The sequence below is a fragment of the Malus sylvestris genome, chromosome 2 (assembly GCF_916048215.2).
Source record: "Malus sylvestris chromosome 2, drMalSylv7.2, whole genome shotgun sequence".
NCBI classification, from domain to species: Eukaryota; Viridiplantae; Streptophyta; class Magnoliopsida; order Rosales; family Rosaceae; genus Malus; species Malus sylvestris.
Genome location: NC_062261.1, coordinates 36,385,145 through 36,406,563, shown reverse-complemented (window position 1 = coordinate 36,406,563; position 21,419 = coordinate 36,385,145). Strand labels below are relative to the sequence as shown.

The following is a 21,419-nucleotide window of genomic DNA, read 5'->3' as shown; positions in this document are numbered from 1 at the left end:
ATTTATGATTCTTTTGTTTGAAAAAGGGAAGTACCAATGCACTCAGACAATCAATAAGAAATTCCTTGGCAGATTCAGCATTAGCAGATATTAGACAAGTCAGCATTAGCAAATATTAGACAAGGGATAACAGTAGCAGGAACATCAGGACAACTCCGTATAGTTCCTAAAATTAAGAACCAAAACCCACATAAATAAGGGTCTGACTTCAAATACTAGAAAAAAATACTGAAATCATGAGCAGTAACGGAAATTTATGATTCTTTTGTTTGAGAAAGGGAAGTACTAATGCACTCGAATTGTCAGACAAATCATCAAGAAATTCCTCGACAGATTCAACAACAAATTCAGCACCAGCAGAAACTAAAACAGCAATATCAGTAGCACGAATATCAGGACAACTCCATATAGTTCCTAAAATTAAGAACCAAACCCACATAAATAACCGCCTGACTTCAAATACAAGAAAAAAATACTGAAATCATTAGTAGTAAAGGGGATTTGTAAGGACCAATGCACTCCAACGAATTCTCAGACAAATCAACAAGAATTCATTGCCAGATTCAACAACAGATTCACCATTAGCAGAAATTAAACCAGGGAGAATAAAGATGTACAATTTCTAAAAATAATAACAAAGCCTGACATCAAATACAAGATTATCCACTGAACAATTATGAGCAGTAAAGGCATTGACGAAATCAAAACATGAAACAACAACTGTTAGTGATCGACCAATAAATTGAGGAAAGAATGAAGAGAATCAAGAAAAATAATTAAAAAATGGCAAAATCTCAACAAAAGCAGTAGTCTCAAGCAAAAGAACCATAAATAAGTTAGAAAAATTAATAAATGTCTTACCAGAATGCATGGTTGAAGCAGAAAGGGAAAAATTGTAGAGCGTTCTCAACGAAATTTCTGACCGTAAGAATGAACAAATTTATATTCTTCGTAAACTTAAAAAAAAAAAAATACCGAATAGACGAAATCATACCTTAGAAAAGGTGAAGGTGGTAAGATTGATAGAACTGGGAAGATCTAAATCATAAAGTAATATGAAACAACGAGATTCAGATCTGGTTATTTCATCTCACATCATGAATTGGGGTATTCTCTTGGGGCCTGGTTTCTCTGCCCTCCAGTTCTCATACATTCCCGTTCCCTCGTCAAACCATGTTAATATTTTATATTAATTTTTTTATAAAGATAAAAATATAAAAAATAATAATGATATAAAATATTGACGTAAATTAATTTTGACCCCATAAATAAAAAAAGATGAAAATGTATGAGAACTAAGAGCGCAAAGAAGTCAGGTCCATTTTCTTGAACGTAAGTATTGCCAGAACCAAAAGAAATGGTATACTTTTCTTAAGGAATAATTAAACAAAACAAAGAATATTGAACATGAAATTCTTCTCGACTGCTAATAATTCTATGCAGCGGTTTTTGCCTCTGACTCCAACTGAACCCTGGCTTTGTTTTTATAGCCGCAAGTATGACTTTCAAACTTAACCTAAGCGTCGTAGTATCTCAACCGTTAAAAATAAATAATCTAACGGCTGTGCGTGTTATTAGGCCTTGCGTGAGGTGGATTTCGATGCATTTTTTATTTACTTGGAATAAATTGTAGTTATGATCTCTTAATTTTAACTCAATTTGAGCAATTGTCTCTCAACTAAAAATCTATTACCATTGGTGCCTTAACTCATCAAAATGTGCAGCTATGATCCCTCAACTAAAAATCAATTACCATTAGTCCATCAACTTTAATTCAACTGGAGAAATGGTCCCTTAACCTTAATCTAATTGTAGCAATGGTCATTCTAACATAACTCGTTTTGACAAAATTTTTAACGTAGTTGACGAAAATGACCATAATTACACATTTTGATGAGTTGAAAAATCCTAATTATATAAATAGTTATTCCAACATAACTTATTTTGACAAAATTTTGACGAAATTGATGAAAATGACTATAACTACACATTTTGATAAGTTGAGGGACCAATGGTAATGTATTTTTAGTTGAGAGACTATTGCTCCAATTTGATTAAAGTTAAGAGACCATTGCTACAATTTTCTCGTTTACTTATTCGAGTGAAACTCTTCTTTTAGTAATTTTACAGAGAAATTATACCATTTTTATTTTATCTCTCGTGAAGGAAACGGATGGCCGGTTGGGAAACTCTCGAGGAAAAAAATGGATTTAGCATTTAAATAAAAATTACACTAATTTAAAATAAAAATAAAAATTACAGCAAAAGGAACTTCCTAGAGTCTACAGAGAGACTTGGAAAATTAGACCAAATTTATCTTTTCTTTTTACTTTAATTTAAAGTCCATCTACACTCTGTTTCTCTTAAACAAATTGATGGAAAATTAGACCAAATTTATCTTTTCTTTTTACTTTAATTTAAAGTCCATCTACACTCTGTTTCTCTTAAACAAATTGATAAACACAATGAGTAAACGAATTAAACTAATCCAACGGCTTTGCGTGTGCAATAGAAATAAATTTTAGAGAAATTATGGCACGGCATTTCCACCTTCTCCGCTTGGAATTCGTTGTGTTACATAAATATGACAATTTTTTATACTATCTATTGACATTATACAAAACGACATGAAAATAACGAGATTTTAATACATTGTTGTTTGTGTTACATAAGTTTGAATTTTTAAAACTCTACAAACTCTCATGAAAAGTATTGATATTTTGCACAACCTTGAAATACAAGTTTTTTCATTTTGCATATTCTTGAACATTTGATATTTTGTAGTAATATACTAATGTTTTTCCACTATGCTCTTATTTTGGAGTATGTAATATTTGAACAGTAAAATCTATAGACAGAATTTCACATGATATGTGTCACATGGCGTGTTTCAAACCAAATTGCTAGTGGAGTCAACTAAAAAACATTAATTTTGTAGTTTTGTCGTTTAACAAAAATGTTAATTAGCGAACTTTTAATTTTGGGACCAAATCTAAACTTACTCAAAATTCACAGAAGAAGTCTCAATATTTGGGAAAATGTGTAAAAGAAATGCAAATGAGGAAAAAGAAAGAAATTACGTTGGCCCAAAAGTGAAAAATCCATAGCAAACAAGAAGTGGAATGACACTCTGAAAAAAATAAGGGGCTTTTAGATTCAAGTCTAAAAACATATAGTGTTTTTAGGAGTGATCCAGTTATTTAATTATATATTTTTATTTCTTTTATACTCCTTTTATATTTTCTAAAAATATTAAAAATCAATTAAAATCTTTCAATGTTATGCAATTTTCAACTCCAAAATATCTAATTAATATCTTATAAACAAAAAAAATTAATATACTAACATAAATCTATCTGCAAAACATTCTACACCTAACTTAAGTAGCAAATATATAAATGTATATTATACCTATAAGTGAGATATGAAACCTAACTAAAAGGTAGAAAAAAACATAATATACCTATAAGCAAGACACATTAATTTGTGATAGGTTGACTATGAAAAAAAATCTATCATATAGGTAGATAAATACAATTAACCTGTGATATAGGTTGATTATAAAAATTAAAAAAAAATCTATAAATGGGTTAAAGCAGGAGGAAGAACAAGAAATAACAAATAAATAAATAAAAAGAAATAATAAAAGAGATAATTAGGAAGAAATTTGATTTTTACAATAAGTTTTTTCTTTTAAGAGATAATTATTGATAATAAAATAATTAAATTTAAAGAATTGGACTTATTTTAATAAACTAGACTATTCCTACTGTTGGCTCAAAAAATTGGAATTATATCAAGTTTCCAAAAAATAATGTAATACTGCCAGCGACCTGCCAACAGAAAGCCTTGCAACAACAATGATTCTACTTCCGCAATCATTCTCCGTAGTTTTCCTAGGTCTCTTCCAAAGTTTTCCTAGGTCTTCCTCTACCCCTTCGGCCCTGAACCTCTGTCCCGTAGTCACATCTTCGAACCGGAGCGTCAGTCGGCCTTCTTTGCACATGTCCAAATCACCGGAGCTGATTTTCTCTCATCTTTCCTACAATTTCGGCTACTCCTACTTTACCTCGGATATCCTCATTCCCAATCTTATCCTTTCTCGTGTGCCCACACATCCCACGAAGCATCCTCATCTCCGCTACACCCATTTTGTGTACGTGTTGATGCTTCACCGCCCAACATTCTTTGCCATACAACATCGCTGGCCTTATTGCCGTCCTATAAAATTTTCCCTTGAGCTTCAGTGGCCTACGACGGTCACACAACACGCCGGATGCACTCTTACACTTCATCCATCCAGCTCGTATTCTATGGTTGAGATCTCCATCTAATTCTCCGTTCTCTTGCAAGATAGATCCTAGGTAGCGAAAACGGTCGCTTTTTGTGATCTTCGCTAGATTGCTCCGGTCATTAGTGTGGATAAGTATATAAATGGATAGAGATAGGAAAGTAAACACAAGATGTACGTGGTTCACCCAGATTGGCTACGTCCACGGAATAGAAAAGTTCTCATTAATTGTGAAGGGTTTACACAAGTACATAGGTTCAAGCTCTCCTTTAGTGAGTACAAGTGAATGATTTAGTACAAATGACATTAGGAAATATTGTGGGAGAATGATCTCGTAATCACGAAACTTCTAAGTATCGGAGTGTGGTGTCATCTTGACTTGCCTTATCTGTCTCATAGGTAGATGTGGCATCTTCTCTGGAAGTACTCTTCCTCCATCCAGGGGTGGTATCTTTAACTGGTGGAGATGCACAAGGTAATGTATCAATTTCACTTGAAGCTTACTTGTAGTTTCAGGCTTGGTCAAGCGCGATACAAACCATGTAGTAGGAGTCCCCCAAGTCGCCGAGTTAGGGGGTCTGCTGAAAGAGGTGACAGACAAGGTAAGCAATCAGAGCTCCGACTGATTGTTCACCTTCTCCCCATCTTGCAGCAGCATGAAGGATAAAGAGAAGAAAAATGAGAAGAGATGATATGAGATACTTTTGCTTTTGAAGAAGTAACTTTCCACAGGCTTATTCTTGAACTGAGCTGGAGAGTTTTCTGGTTTCCTCCAGAGTATAAGGCCGACTGAAGAATTTGAGGGTCAAAACAAGTCCATCAAATCTAGAGTACGTTCCACCCTGCTGATATGGGATACTTTTGCTTTTGACAGAGTAATGGATGTATCGGCACGTGTGCTGTTACGCTTGTCTCCACATGCTTCCTTGTATCATTCGCACTTGCCCTATCTGTTCCTCAAGCAGATGCGGAATCTTCCCTGGAAACATAAGATGTTGAAGATGAGTACTCGAGAGCAATGCCAGGTAAGTAATCAGGTAAGGGGTTCCAGGCAGTCAGTTCCTGGCTGGAAGCTTGATTCCAAGTGCTGACTGATTGCTCTCTTTCTCCTTGTCTTGCAGGTAAAAACAAGGCCAAAGGAAAAGACAGGGAAAAAGCATGATATGGGATACTCTTGCTTTTAACCCTGATGATATGAGATATTCTTGCTCTAGTATAGCTTGTTTGCAGAGGTATTATCGGGGGGAAAGAAAGCTGAATATTTCGAAAGGCTTCGTTGGGAGTGCCCTCTCAGATATGATGAAGGGTTGAGCATTTTTGCAGGTCTGCCTGTCCGTTGGGGATGGAGGTCGACATATATAGGAGTCTCCATAACAACAAGTAGTAATGCTATTCCTTTACCCTGCTTGGTCATAGCACGGTAGTGGGAGCTGCCAGTTTCACATGTTTTAACTCTGTCAGAGCACTTTGAAAAAGTGGTCTGTGGTATCTGGCTCTCGAGATTCGGAGAACGATGCCTCTTCGATTTTTGAGAAAGCAATCATGCTGGGGGTCTGGCTCTCGAGATTCGGAGAGCAGTGTCTCTTCGATTTTTGAGGAAGTAATCATGTTGGGAGTCTGGCTCTCGAGATTCGGAGGGCAGTGCCTCTTCGATTTTGGAGCAAGCAATCCTGTTGGGAGTGTTGTCTCGAATGTGAGTAAAGGTTGGGCATGTTTGCTAGTCTACCTTGCCACGAAGCACAAAGGTTGACACACAGGGACTTTCCAATTATCTAGCAATGGTACTGTTCTTTTACCCTCTCTTCGCTTTTGAGAAAGTAGTCATGTTGGGAGTCTGGCTCTCGAGATTCGGAGGATGGTGCCTCTTCGATTTTGGAGCAAGCAATCTTGTTGGGAGTGTTTCTCGAATGTGAGTAAAGGTTGGGCATGTTTGCTAGTCTACCTTGCCACGAAGCACAGAGGTTGACACACAGGGACTTTCCAATTATCCAGCAGTGGTACTGTTCCTTTACCCTTGTGGGTAATAATATGGTAGCTAGACCTTCAAAATTTATGTGTCTAAACTTTGTTAGTGCTGTTTCTTTGCTATTCTTTTACCTTTCTTGGTCAGAGCGATGTAGTGGGAGCTGCAAGCTTCACGTGCTCAACTTTGGCAGAGAACTTTGGCAAAGTTATCTGTGGTACCCATGAGCTATTGTTGCGTGTGGAAAGTGGGTGGTTGAACAGTAATATTCATGTGCTTTCTACTTCACCAGAAGTCTTCGACAGAATGCCCATAATTTCTGCAAAGCTGAGTGTGCGTGTGACAGGTGCTGACAAGGCTAGAAAAGTAGGTGCCTCTTCGATTTCTGAGATCGGCCCTCGTGGTCTCTGAGCAGCCCAGCTTTTGAGAAAGCGAGCGCCTCTTCGATTGATTCGGAGAACGATGCCTCATCGATTTTTGAGAAAGCAATCATGCTGGGGGTCTGGCTCTCGAAGATTCGGGGAGCAGTGTCTCTTCGATTTTTGAGAAAGTAATCATGTTGGGAGTCTGGCTCTCGAGATTCGGAGGGCGGTGCCTCTTCGATTTTGGAGCAAGCAATCTTGTTGGGAGTGTTTTCTTGAATGTGAGTAAAGGTTGGGCATGTTTGCTAGTCTACCTTGCCACGAAGCACAGAGGTTGACACACAGGGACTTTCCAATTATCCAGCAATGGTACTGTTCCTTTACCCTCTCTTCGATTTTTAAGAAAGTAGTCATGTTGGGAGTCTGGCTCTCGAGATTCGGAGGACGGTGCCTCTTCGATTTTGGAGCAAGCAATCTTATTGGGAGTGTTTTCTCGAATGTGAGTAAAGATTGGGCATGTTTGCTAGTCTACCTTGCCACGAAGCACAGAGGTTGACACACAGGGACTTTCCAATTATCCAGCAGTGGTACTATTCCTTTACCCTTGTGGGTAATAATATGGTAGCTAGACCTTCAAAATTTATGGGTCTAAACTTTGTTAGTGCTGTTTCTTTGCTATTCTTTTACCCTTCTTAGTCAGAGCGATGTAGTGGGAGCTGCAAGCTTCACGTGCTCAACTTTGGCAGAGAACTTTGGCAAAGTTATCTGTGGTACCCATGAGCTATTGTTGCGTGTGGGAAGTGGGTGATTGAACAGTAAGATTCATGTGTTTTCTACTTCCCCAGAAGTCTTCGACAGAATGCCCATAATTTCCGCAAAGCTGAGTGTGCGTGTGACAGGTGCTGACAAGGCTGGAAAAGTAGGTGCCTCTTCGATTTCTGAGATCGGCCCTCGTGGTCTCTGGGGAGCCCAGCTTTTGAGAAAGCGAGCGCCTCTTCGATTTCTGAGATCGGCATTCGTGGTCTTTGAGCAGCCCAACTTTTGAGAAAGCAAACGCCTCTTCGATTTCTGAGATCAACCCTCGTGATCTCTAAGCAGCCCAGCTTTTGAGAAAGCAAACGCCTCTTCGATTTCTGAGCAGGCGCCTCTTCGATTTCTGAAGCTCTGTCGAGTGCAGATTTTTATAGGGGCTGGCATTAAGTTCCAAAGCACACTTGAATCTCCACCAGTAGAAGCTTCATTCTTGCACTTCTAAGATCTTGATTTATCCGACCTCTTCTCTCTTCAACACCTTTGAAAATGTCTGGCCCCTCCGACCGTCGTTTTGACTTGAACCTTGTTGAAGAGGCAGCCCCGCCTTCTCCAGACAACATATGGCGCCCATCCTTCGTTTCCCCTACTGGTCCTCTTACCATTGGGGATTCCGTGATGAAGAATGATATGACCGCTGCGGTGGTGGCCAGGAACCTTCTCACTCCCAAAGATAACAGACTACTTTCCAAACGGTCTGATGAGTTAGCTGTTAAGGATTCGCTGGCTCTCAGTGTTCAGTGTGCAGGTTCTGTGTCTAATATGGCCCAACGCCTATTTGCTCGAACCCGCCAAGTTGAATCATTGGCGGCTGAAGTGATGTGTCTCAAACAGGAGATTAGAGGGCTCAAGCATGAGAATAAACAGTTGCACCGGCTCGCACATGACTATGCTACAAACATGAAGAGGAAGCTTGACCAGATGAAGGAAACTGATGGTCAGGTTTTACTTGATCATCAGAGATTTGTGGGTTTGTTCCAAAGGCATTTATTGCCTTCGTCTTCTGGGGCTGTACCGCGTAATGAAGCTCCGAATGATCAACCTCTGATGCCTCCTCCTTCTAGGGTTCTGTCCAGTACTGAGGCTCCAAATGATCCCCCTCCGGTGCCTTCTCTTTCTGGGGCTCTACCGATTGCTGAGACTTCTCCTAAGCAACCTTTGTGAAGGCTCCCTCTTGTGTGTTTATTTTGACTCATGTATATGTACATATTTGTAGCTTATCGGGGATATCAATAAATAAGCTTTCCTTCATTTCAACGTATTGTGTTAAATACACCAAAGCCTTCTTCACTAAGTTCTTTGAATTTTCTTTTGTTGAAGCTTTCTGAGTGGAGCATGTAGGTTGGGGTAGTGTTCCCTTAATTTCCCGAGTGAGGAAAACTTCTCGGTTGGAGACTTGGAAAATCCAAGTCACTGAGTGGGATCGGCTATATGAATCTTAGAACGCCATTGTGCTCGATCCTGTGTCATGTCCTTCGTTAGATCCAAGTACTCTAAGTCTTTTCTTAGAGTCTCTTCCAAAGTTTTCCTAGGTCTTCCTCTACCCCTTCGGCCCTGAACCTCTATCCCATAGTCGCATCTTCTAATCGGAGCGTCAGTAGGCCTTCTTTGCACATGTCCAAACCACCGTAACCGATTTTCTCTCATCTTTCCTTCAATTTCGGCTACTCCTACTTTACCCCGGATATCCTCATTCCTAATCTTATCCTTTCTCGTATGCCCACACATCCAACGAAGCATCCTCATCTCCGCTACACCCATTTTGTGTACGTGTTGATGTTTCACCGCCCAACATTCTGTGCCATACAGCATCGCCGGCCTTATTGCCGTCCTATAAAATTTTCCCTTGAGCTTCAGTGGCATACGGCTGTCACACAACACGCCGGATGCACTCTTCCACTTCATCCATCCAGCTTGTATTCTATGGTTGAGATCTCCATCTAATTCTCCGTTATTTTGCAAGATAGATCCTAGGTAACGAAAACGGTCGCTCTTTGGTATTTCTTGATCTCCGATCCTCACCCCTAACTCGTTTTGGCCTCCATTTGCACTGAACTTGCACTCCATATATTCTGTCTTTGATCGGCTTAGGCGAAGACCTTTAGATTCCAACACTTCTCTCCAAAGGTTAAGCTTTGCATTTACCCCTTCCTGAGTTTCATCTATCAACACTATATCGTCTGCGAAAAGCATACACCAAGGAATATCATCTTGAATATGTCCTGTTAACTCATCCATTACCAACGCAAAAAGGTAAGGACTTAAGGATGAGCCTTGATGTAATCCTACAGTTATGGGAAAGCTTTCGGTTTGTCCTTCATGAGTTCTTACGGCAGTCTTTGCTCCTTCATACATATCCTTTATAGCTTGGATATATGCTACTCGTACTCCTTTCTTCTCTAAAATCCTCCAAAGAATGTCTCTTGGGACCCTATCATACGCTTTTTCCAAATCTATAAAGACCATGTGTAAATCCTTTTTCCCATCTCTATATCTTTCCATCAATCTTCGTAAGAGATAGATTGCCTCCATGGTTGAGCGCCCTGGCATGAACCCGAATTGGTTGTCCGAAACCCGTGTCTCTTGCCTCAATCTATGCTCAATGACTCTCTCCCAGAGCTTCATTGTATGACTCATTAGCTTAATACCCCTATAGTTCATGCAATTTTGTACGTCGCCCTTATTCTTGTAGATAGGCACCAAAGTGCTCGTTCGCCACTCATTTGGCATCTTCTTCGTTTTCAAAATCCTATTGAAAAGGTCAGTGAGCCATGTTATACCTGTCTCTCCCAAAAGTTTCCACACTTCGATTGGTATATTGTCTGGGCCTATTGCTTTTTTATGCTTCATCTTCTTCAAAGCTACAACCACTTCTTCCTTCCGGATTCGACGATAAAAAGAGTAGTTTCTACACTCTTCTGAGTTACTCAACTCCCCTAAAGAAGCACTCATTTCATGTCCTTCATTGAAAAGATTATGAAAATAACCTCTCCATCTGTCTTTAACCGCGTTCTCTGTAGCAAGAACCTTTCCATCCTCATCCTTGATGCACCTCACTTGGTTTAGGTCCTTTGTCTTCTTTTCCCTTGCTCTAGATAGTTTATAGATATCCAACTCTCCTTCTTTGGTATCTAGTCGTTTATACATATCGTCGTAAGCCACTAACTTAGCTTCTCTGACAGCTTTCTTCGCCTCTTGCTTCGCTTTTCTATACCTTTCACCATTTTCATCGGTCATCTCCTTGTATAAGGCTTTACAACATTCCTTCTTAGCCTTCACCTTTGTTTGTACCTCCTCATTCCACCACCAAGATTCCTTTTGGTGTGGGGCAAAGCCCTTGGACTCTCCTAATACCTCTTTTGCTACTTTTCGGATACAACTAGCCATGGAATCCCACATTTGGCTAGCTTCCCCCTCTCTATCCCACACACATTGGGTGATTACCTTCTCTTTGAAAATGACTTGTTTTTCTTCTTTTAGATTCCACCATCTAGTCCTTGGGCACTTCCAAGTCTTGTTCTTTTGTCTTACTCTTTTGATATGTACATCCATCACCAACAAGCGATGTTGATTAGCCACGCTCTCTCCTGGTATAACTTTGCAATCCTTACAAGTTATACGATCCCCTTTCCTCATTAGAAGAAAATCTATTTGTGTTTTTGACGACCCACTCTTGTAGGTGATCACATGTTCTTCTCTCTTCTTAAAGAAGGTGTTGGCTAAGAAGAGATCATATGCCATTGCAAAATCCAAGATAGCTTCCCCATCCTCGTTTCTCTCCCCAAAACCATGGCCACCATGAAAACCTCCATAGTTGCCTGTCTCCCTGCCCACGTGTCCATTTAAATCTCCTCCTATAAATAACTTCTCCGTCTGAGCAATTCCTTGCACCAAGTCTCCAAGATCTTCCCAAAATTTCTCCTTCGAACTCGTATCCAACCCTACTTGAGGTGCGTACGCACTAATCACATTGATAAGTTCTTGTCCTATTACAATCTTGATTGCCATGATTCTATCTCCTACCCTCTTGACATCTACAACATCTTGTACCAAGGTCTTGTCCACGATGATGCCAACACCGTTTCTCGTTCTATTTGTGCCCGAGTACCAAAGTTTAAACCCTGAGTTTTCTAGATCCTTTGCCTTACTACCAACCCACTTAGTTTCTTGTAGGCACATAATATTTATCCTTCTCCTCACCATAACTTCCACTACTTCCATAGATTTTCCCGTTAAGGTTCCTATATTCCACGTTCCTAAACGCATTTTGCTCTCTTGAACTCTACCCTTCTGTCCTAGCTTCTTCACCCTCCCCCGTCTAATAGGATCAAAGTACTTCTTTTGTGTGTCCCGGGTAAAGTTGATAGGAGCATATGCTCCCAAACAACTTTGAGTGGAGTCGTTCGAAAAGAAGTTTCTATGGCCCCCTTGCTCATTTAACACTGCATCCGGGTGCCGATGGAGATACAGCGACCCTTGCTCACTTATCACTGTGCTCGGGCCACACAGCGCGCCACTTACGGGTGACACCCTAGCTTTAGCGCGATTTTGTTCTGGATTCATTTTCATAAGGATTCGACGTGATCATGGAGTGCCGGCTGTCGACTACCTGACGCCCTCCCCCTCCTCCTTTATCCGGGCTTGGGACCGGCCATGTAAGACATAGGCGGAGTTAGCATATACCTACAGAACCATGAAAATTTTGATGTAACAAAGGATACACATCGAACAACATCACTTTCGCATCACTCTCAATTTTGTTTTGTTTTACCTTGAACGCTTGGTCTTCAAAAAATAGCAGCTTCAGTTGGCAACACCAGTAGATCGTCATCCCTCTTGTCCTCGATATATGTGCCAGAGTAGTATGTATATACGTATATTACATCCTCAAATAATGACCTGAAAAATGCTCTTTCTAGACAGCCTCCAAGATTGTCGTCCTGTAAATATTCTCTCCCATGTGCCAATTCTTCATGAAAACGCAAAAATTTAAGTTAATCACAAAATTAAGGTGCTTTCAAAGACAAACTTACGAACGCGAACAACTGAAACCTATTGAAAGCACATATACTCAATCATACATCAAAATTAAATTCAACCCTTCTTAACACTTCTATCTATTAAACAATACCACCCGAAAAATAATGTCAATTCTGAAATAAAAAAGCATAAAGGTGATAAGAATACTTGCTAGAATTCCCAAAGAAGATGCAAGTTAGGACTTAAGAATTATCTTAAAGCTAGAAATAAGTCTGCACTCTTATATAAGGCTTTTCCATACAACATAACATGTTTCGACTCCTACGTTTTTTACTTGTACGCTAGCAATAATTTCATAGCCAAGTCTTTGATATTTTGTTTGTATCATTTTAACTTCCACTACTTTCCACAATATTTGACAATCATTAACAGAAGGTTGAGGAGAATAGAAAAATAACAATCTATTCCCCATTTTAGTTTGATTTAAGTGTTGTTGCAGAAAGAAATTCAAAAAAGTTCATGAGTAGCTGTGAATTGTGACAGAAAGTACTTGGGTGAAGTACTTGAAGTAACTATCCTCCAAGGGGTACTTTTCACTTGCATAAAACAGCATATGCTCTGCACTTAAAAGTACAATATTTAGAAAGGAATGTTAACAAATATCCTATTCTTTTGAACACCAATGTCATGAAAACCCACCAACAATAATTGAGCAAATATATAATAAACTCGTCTTTTAGTTCAGAAAATAAACTCCATGAGTGATTTATTCAACCAACCTGAGTTTATTTGACCATAATGAATATCATCTGTGAGAAAACAATTAGCTTTCTACACATAAGTAACCACACATCAGTAACCGCAAATCTAATTAAAACAATTTGATTATATCAGTAACCACGACTGTAATAACTACAATTTGAACATTTACCTAGATCACGAAGTCTGCAATATTCATCAATAACCACACAGCAGTAGCCACAGTCTTGAAAATCTAACTACATATCAGTAACTCCAAATCAATTTAAATTCTTTTACGTTCATACTAAACCAAAATTATTAATTGCTTACCTAAGAGAAGAGTATTTTGGAAAACGGCGTTGTTGGAAGCCACTGCGGCAGTTGGGGCTTGGGTTGGAATTAGTTGACTCGCTGGACTTGGGTGGCCCAAGGCTCACCTCACTTATTTGCTTGAAGCTAAAGAACAAAACCAAGACAAACACGCAAATAAAAAATTGCTCAAATTTGTTTCTATTTGCTTTGTAAAAGAATGATGTATATTGATTTGATATTGATTCAAGAGGCAGAACAGCCTATTTGTAGTCACAATAATACCTAATATGATTCCTACAATCAAGCTAAAACATTCATAAATAAGGAAAGGAATTATTTACAATATAAACAAAGTCAACATTCCTATTCTAAGCTCGATCTTCTTCAACACTCCCCCTCAAGTTGGAGTGTATGTTTATGACACCCAACTTGCTAAGTAGCACCTCAAATTGTGTCGAGCTTAATGGTTTAGTGAACAAATCTGCTGGCTGATTTGTGGTTCGAATGTGAGCTGTCCGGATCGTCCCTTCTTGTACCTTTTCTCGAACCAGATGGCAATCTATCTCTATGTGTTTGGTTCTCTCATGAAACACCGGATTCGATGCTATGTGTATAGCCGCCTGATTGTCACAAAACAAGGCTACTGGCTGCGTGTGATCAACTCCCAAATCCTTCAAAATGTTCTTCAACCATGTAACTTCGCAGCAAGTGGTAGCCATGGAACGATACTCGGCTTCCGCACTTGAACGTGATACTGTTGTCTGTTTCTTAGTCTTCCAAGAAACCGGTGCTTGCCCAAGTAAGATGCAGTATCCCGTGATCGATCTTCTTGTATCCTTACAACGTGCCCAATCGGCATCACAGAATGCCCGCAATTGTAGTGACCCTGTAGATGGCAGTAGGATGCCTTGGCCCGGTGTTCGCTTAATATACTTAAGCACTTTGTGGGCTGCCTCCAGATGCGGTTGTCGTGGTTTGTCCATGAACTGGCTTAGTACATGTACAGCATAAGTCAAGTCTGGCCTAGTTATGGTCAAATATATTAATCTCCCAACCATTCTTCTGTATACCGAAGCATCTTCTAACAGCTTTCCATCGAGCTGTGTAAGTGATAAATTCGGTTCCACAGGGAATCGAGAAGGTTTGACACCCAAAAAGCCTGCATCATCCAAGATTTCCAAAGCATACTTTCGTTGTGACAAACTAATTCCATGTCGTGACCTGGCAACTTCAATGCCAAGGAAATATTTCAACTGCCCCAAATCCTTGAGTTTGAATCGGTTAGCCAAGAACAACTTTGTGTTTTCTATATCTTCCAAATTGTTCCCTGCCAGTATAACATCATCAACATATACAAGCAACGCTAGGAAGTTGTCTTGACGACGTCGGACGAAGAGAGAATAGTCAGATCGTGACTGTTGGAATCCCGCGGCCTTGAGGGCAGTGGAAAGCTTGATAAACCACTGCCTAGATGCCTGTTTTAACCCGTACAACGACTTGTGCAATTGGCAGACCCGATGCTCCCCCTTTCGTCCGAAACCGGGAGGCAAGGACATAAAGACCTCTTCATCAAGGTCACCATTCAGAAACGCATTGTTCACATCCAACTGATGGAGATGCCAGCCACGCAGAGAGGCCACACTAAGAAGAACACGAACTGTCACCATTTTTGCAACGGGGGCAAAGGTTTCCCGGTAATCAACGCCTTCAACCTGACTGTAGCCCTTGGCCACTAAGCGGGCTTTGTAGCGTTCAACTGTGCCATCAGCCTTCAATTTCACCTTATACACCCACTTACAACCGATCGGCCGCTTATGAGGAGGCAACGGCACCAAGCTCCAAGTCCCATTAGCTTGTAAGGCAGCAATCTCAGTTTTCATGGCATCACGCCAGTGGGGGATTTGGACTGCCTGAGAGAAACTTGTGGGTTCTTTAAGGAGAGTAAGTTGAGCAAGATAGGTTTTGTGAGGGTGAGAAAGGTGAGCATAAGACAAAAATTGAGAGATCGGGTGAGCCGTACCTGAACGGGTGACCATGTTCGAAGACGATGATGAGGCGGTCCGGGAAGGGAGGCTAGTCTCGATATGAAAGTCCTGCAAATAGACGGGCGGTCGGGTGGAGCGACCGCTGCGGCGCGGAGCGAGGCTGGTAGGCGGGGGTGACGGTGGTGGGGAAAGGAGAGGTGTCGGTGGAGAGTGATCGGGGAGCGGAGAAGGAGAAAGCAGAGGTGTGAGTTCGGCGGGTGTGGATTCTGCAGGAAGGGGGTTAAGAGAGGTGGGGTCAGGTGGGCCGGGTGTGGGTGGAGGCCCAACGGGAGGTGTAGACAGGTGGGTTGCGGAAAGGGAGTCCAAATCAGATGGTAAAAACGGGTCAGGGTGCGATGAAGAAATGTTGGGAATGTGGGTAATATGGGAATGTGGTGACGCAGCGGAATGGTGAGGAAGAAGAAAAGGAAACACATCCTCAAAAAAACTTACATCACGAGACACAACGACCTTTTGTTGACTAAGATCAAAAACCCGATAGCCTTTTTTACCATAAGGATAGCCCAAAAAAATACACCGAGAGGCTCGTGGATCAAATTTGGAACGAGTTTGGGCATGGGTAGAAGTAAAGCATAAACAACCAAAAACACGCAAATGGGAATAACTGGGAGTTTTGTTAAACAATTTTTCATACGGGGTTTTGCCATCGAGAAGAGTTGTAGGGGTACGATTGATGAGATAAGCTGATGTGAGAATGGCATCCCCCCAAAAATGAGTTGGAAGCCCGGCCTGAATAAGCAAGGCACGTGCCATATTTAACAAGTGTCTATGTTTTCTTTCAGCAACCCCATTTTGTTGTGGTGTGTTGATACAACTAGTTTGATGCATAATACCTTTTTCTGCATAGAAACTGTCAATTTTGAATTCAGGGCCATTATCACTACGAATGATTTTAATTTTGGAATCAAATTGAGTGGAAACCATATTGATGAAATTAACTAGAAGAGGCCGAGCATCAGACTTGTGTTTCATAAGATAAATCCATGTGCATCTAGTATAATCATCAACAATAGTAAGGAAATATTTTGCACCCGAAGTGGAAGCAATTTTATAACCACCCCATATGTCTATATGAATTAAATCAAAACTAGAATGAGTAGTAATTAAACTGGAAGAGAAGGGAAGCTTGGTTTGTTTAGCCAAGGGGCAAATTGTGCACTTGTCGGTATCACAAGATGCATGTGTAAAAGTAGTAATAGGAAATAATGGAAGAATCCTGGTAGATGGGTGGCCAAGGCGTTGGTGCCAAAGGATGGGATGGGCCTTGTGGGCCTGATTGCATGTTCCTTTCTTGGTATGGTCGAGATAGTAGAGGCCCTCCCGTTCAATTCCCGTCCCAATCATCATCCCCGAACGTAGGTCCTGTATGATACAAAATTGGTTCAGAAAAATTGTAATACAAGATGAATTGGCTAACTTGCTAATTGAAACCAAATTCAACTTAAAGTACGGGACACATAAAACGTTCTCAAGGATCAAATTGGGGGTCAAGACAACTTTGCCAATGTGAGTCACTTGTGCTACGGATCCATTCGGCAATTCCACTGTGTGATTAGTGACAGGCCTCGAGGTGGAGAACATGTCGGGATCATAAATCATATGATCTGTGCAGCCACTGTCTAAAATCCAAGTGCTTTGTTTTCCATGAGAGTTGAGTGAAAAAGCTTTACCTGAGAGTTCTTCATGGATTGCAGGATTACTAACATGATTGGCAGATGAGGATTTATTGTGTAGCATACTCAAGATTTGTTTGCATTCTTCAGCAGTAAACGGGAACTTCATCTCCTTTCTGTCTGTCGAACACGTTGCTGCTTGATTCCCTTTGGAAAGCACTGCCCCAAAATTAGCCTCAGCCGCTGCCTTCTTCTTGCGGCAGTATTCTGCCGTGTGACCCTTCCAGCCACAAAATGCACATTTGAGATGTGCCCGACAAGTCTTGGCAGTGTGGTTTGTCTTGTTGCACTTGGTGCACTTCAACTCATCTTTTTCTCCTTCGGATTCACGGTTGGCATTCTTCACGGCATTCTTCACGGCAAACACAGCCGCATCCGGTTGTGTTGAAGCTTTTCCTGCTGTTACTTCCGATTGCTTCTCATGCCTCAGAACAAGGGAGTACGCTTTGTTTACTGTGGGTAATGGATCTTGCAGCAAGGTGTTGCTGCGAACACTTGCATATGAGTCATTGAGGCCCATGAGGAACTTCATAGTTTTCTGTGTGTCCAAATATGCAGCCAGTTCCTTGACTGAGCCACAGGTGCAGATCGGAAAAGTGCAGAGAGCGTCACGGGCATCCCAGAGTCCCTTTAACTTCGTGAAGTAAGATCCCACAGACATACCTCCTTGCACACAATCATGAATCTCGTTCTCGATATTGAACAGTTGAACCACGTTCACATGCGAGAATCGCTCCTGCAGTTCCAGCCACATCTGCCTGGCGTTCTTACAATTGATAACGCTGCTAGCGATGTCTTTCGACATCGACCCTAGCAGCCAAGTCTGGACCAGATTATTGCAGCGATTCCACTGCTGCCATTCATGGAGATTCTTTCCACTTGGTTCTTCGATCGAACCGTCTACGAGTCCGATTTTGTTCTTGACCGTTAAGGCCATAGTCATGGATTGTTTCCATGTGCTGTAATTGTCTTCGACCAAGGGCTGCGGCACAAGAATAGCGCCGGGTTGGTCTGAATGATGAAGGTATAGTTGATGAGTGGGATTATCCCACTGAGTTCCTGAAGCCGTGCCTGATGGTTTATCGTCTGCCATGAAGGTCGGCTAGGGTTTTGTTGTGTTTGTTTTATTGCCCAGATCAATGCTCTAGTACCATGTAAAAGAATGATGTATATTGATTTGATATTGATTCAAGAGGCAGAACAGCCTATTTGTAGTCACAATAATACCTAATATGATTCCTACAATCAAGCTAAAACATTCATAAATAAGGAAAGGAATTATTTACAATATAAACAAAGTCAACATTCCTATTCTAAGCTCGATCTTCTTCAACATGCTTGAAGCTAAAGAACAGAACCAAGACAAACACGTAAATAAAAAATTCATCAAATTTGTTTCTACTAATCTGTAATTCTGATTTGAGTTCGAATTCACAGGTAAAAAAATACATAAATACATGAAATTTTTTATTGATATGTAAGAAGAAATAAAGGGTGAATTAGTAGATATTAGCAGAGAGCTTACCTCTGCAGTTGTTGTCGACTTGAGCAAACGGTAGACCTGGATTAGGATTATAGGATTTTAAACCTTGTTCTATCATATTGATTTGTCGTTTTGAGGCTTTGAGAATTATTGCGGTGATTGTGAGCGAGAAAAGAGGTGAAGCAGTCACTATGAGGAGAGAATTTAAATTTGTGATCAAAGTTATAAACCACAGCAAAAAAATCATATTTGGCTTCTTAAGAAAAGTGAGGCTTAATTACTTGTGGAATGCTTGAAAAATTGAGAGCAGGATGAGGCGGCGAGGAGATCGCAAAGCAGAGATGGAAGAGATGATGAAGCAGGATGGAAGACATCACAAAGCAGGGATAGAAGAGATCGTGAAGCAGAGCGATGGAAGCATGATCGAAATGGTCAATCACGTAGCAAAGCAGCCGATTTTTCTAGCGGTTTCTGAGGAAGAAGTCGAGAGATTTTTACTGGGCATCAGGCTCAAAACCGTTATATTACTATGTAACACACAAAAAAAGCTATATTTGGAGAGTAACTGAAGGACAAAAACAAACCTTTGGAAAGTTGTCCAATAATATCAGCAATTTTTTTGATATTAAAAAGTTGTGGATTGCATTTGAAAAATGAGTAGGCATATAATTTAAGGGGAATGAAGAGCACTGGTTTGTAGGATCAGGACAATGATATTTTTGTAAGTTTTACAAATTGTATATTGTGTTTATTAAATTGCAAAAAATTGTATTTAAACCTCAAATGCTGAAAATTGGTAAAATTATTTTAATTACCTCCAAATTTGAGTCTTAGATTTCCTTGTTCAATTGCATTGAGAGCTGGAAGTCCAAGAGTGATTGCAAACTTGGTTCCTGTAAATGTTAATTGAAATATAATCATGCTTAAAATTTATATTAATTAATAAGCTATTGAACTATAATACATTGTAATAAAATGGTTTTCTCACCAGTTCAGCCATCCATTGTAAGCATTTGAATTGGTTCAAAAAAGGCTTTAAGTCACGAATTGGCACAATGTTCATTGTCTTGTAAATTTGCAAGCAAAATATACATATTGTTAGAAAAAAAAAAGTGTCTATATATCAAAATGTATAATATGTAAGTTTTTAATTGCAGATGTATGCAAGCTACAACCTGTTGTTAAATTTTGTAGAACATCTTTGTAAACTATATTTTTTGTAAATGTATTTGGTATTTCATTGTTGTTAGCAATTAAAATTTTGAGGCCCTCTCTTGATGTGACTCTAGATAATGCAACATATAATTGACTATGAGTAAAGACAAGTTGTGATAAATATAGTCCCACTTGTTTCAATGATTGTCCTTGACTTTTGTTAATTGTCATTGCATAACATGGTCTTATTGGAAATTGACGTCTTTTAAATACAAAAGGCCATTTGTTTTCAGTTGCTGTCAAGGTTATTCTAGGAATGAAAACTTTGTAATTAATGTTGCTGCCAGCAAGTATTCTAGCTTCAATAATTCTATCAAATAATTGAGTCACAACCAATATCGTTCCATTATACAAACCTAAATATTGGTTTATGTTTCGGAGCAACATAATGGGCATTCCAATCTTTAAAATTAATTTGCGCAAAAGCAAGCCATTGAAATCAAGTGTGTTGAGAAATTATGTAGGATACTTTATACTAAGACTCTAAAAAATTACAGAAGATGAGTATAAAGAATCAATGCTTAAATAACTGCGTTTTTGACCAGCTAACAAATCTATTGCAAAATCATTTATCTCCGCTGCAGTATTATTTTTTGGTGTAACAATAACTCACTCTCGTAAATATTCAAAATTGGTAAAATTATTTTCAAAGTCTGGATAAGTTGCTGAAAAAATAGAATGAATAGGATCAGAGTATGAATGAATGAGTAAATCATCTGGAATTTCAATCCAACATGTATCTTTGTCATTTGAATCAAGTGTATCCCAAATTTGGCCATCACTTATAAGTAAAATCCAAGATGCAAAATTAGCAAGTTTTTCCTTTTGATCATTATTTAATCCTTTTGTAAAAGCCTCATATTTTCCTTCAACTGAAATACTTTGAAAAAAGACCATAAATAAGAGTTATTTAAAGAGGCATATATTATCTCTTCTTTTGTTCCACCAGGAATAAATGGTAAAATTTTGTCTAAAGTCCCCGCCTAATAAAAAAGGTTTGCCACCAAATGGAGCACTTTTATTTGAATCGTTTGAATGTGATAAAATATCAAAAAGTAACTTGTCTAATGCTTCAAAACAAAGTTTATGATTCATAGGAGCTTCATCCCAAATAATAAGACATGTTTTTTTTTCAATTAATTTAGTGAGATGAGTCCCTTTCTTAATTTGACATGTTGAGCAATCTGTAACTATGAGAAGAATTTTGAATCTGGAGTGAGCAGTTCTACCACTTGGTAAAAGTAATGAAACTATTCTAGATGAAGCAACTACTTAAACAATTTTATCCTCATACCTGATTTTACTTATTATTGTATGCCATAAAAATGTTTTTACAGTTCCTCCATTGTCACGGCCCGATCCCGACATACATCCAAGGTCGACATATGATGTTACCAAATACTCGTATCTCAACATACCCCGTCTCCAAAATATGGCAATCACAACTCAAGAATCGAATCTCATAGTCATTTTTCCATATACTTTATGGCTGCATCTAACCTCCTCGTTAGACTGCCTACGTAACCTTATTAGGGATCAAACAA

The 21,419-nt window shown here is 39.6% G+C and overlaps 2 protein-coding genes and 1 long non-coding RNA gene across 3 annotated transcripts in view; 1 reads left to right on the top strand and 2 right to left on the bottom strand.

The window, feature by feature from the left end:
• LOC126588998 (disease resistance protein RUN1-like) overlaps window positions 1-21,419 on the top strand; it is a 64,228-nt gene that overhangs the window by 19,997 nt on the left and 22,812 nt on the right. The gene's annotated exons all lie outside the window — the stretch shown is intronic.
• Window positions 12,168-20,290, bottom strand: LOC126589219 (uncharacterized). The gene is made up of 5 exons (XR_007611772.1): window positions 19,649-20,290; window positions 19,476-19,553; window positions 13,478-13,603; window positions 13,338-13,400; window positions 12,168-12,395 (listed from the first exon to the last, which is right to left on the bottom strand). It is a non-coding gene; the product is annotated as an uncharacterized LOC126589219 (long non-coding RNA).
• On the bottom strand, window positions 16,743-18,512 carry LOC126589097 (uncharacterized). The gene is made up of 2 exons (XM_050254296.1): window positions 17,175-18,512; window positions 16,743-16,866 (listed from the first exon to the last, which is right to left on the bottom strand). The coding sequence occupies exons 1-2, from the start codon at window positions 18,268-18,270 to the stop codon at window positions 16,829-16,831; spliced, it is 1,134 nt and encodes a 377-aa protein (XP_050110253.1). The 5' UTR covers window positions 18,271-18,512; the 3' UTR covers window positions 16,743-16,828.

Bases quoted from the DNA above. Each gene is read 5' to 3' on its own strand.
- LOC126589097 (XM_050254296.1), bottom strand. From the start codon at position 18,270: ATGGCAGACGATAAACCATCAGGCACGGCTTCAGGAACTCAGTGGGAT. The intron at 16,867-17,174 runs GTAAAGCTTTTT...TGTATCATACAG, and splicing joins AATCCATGAAGAACTCTCAG to GACCTACGTTCGGGGATGAT.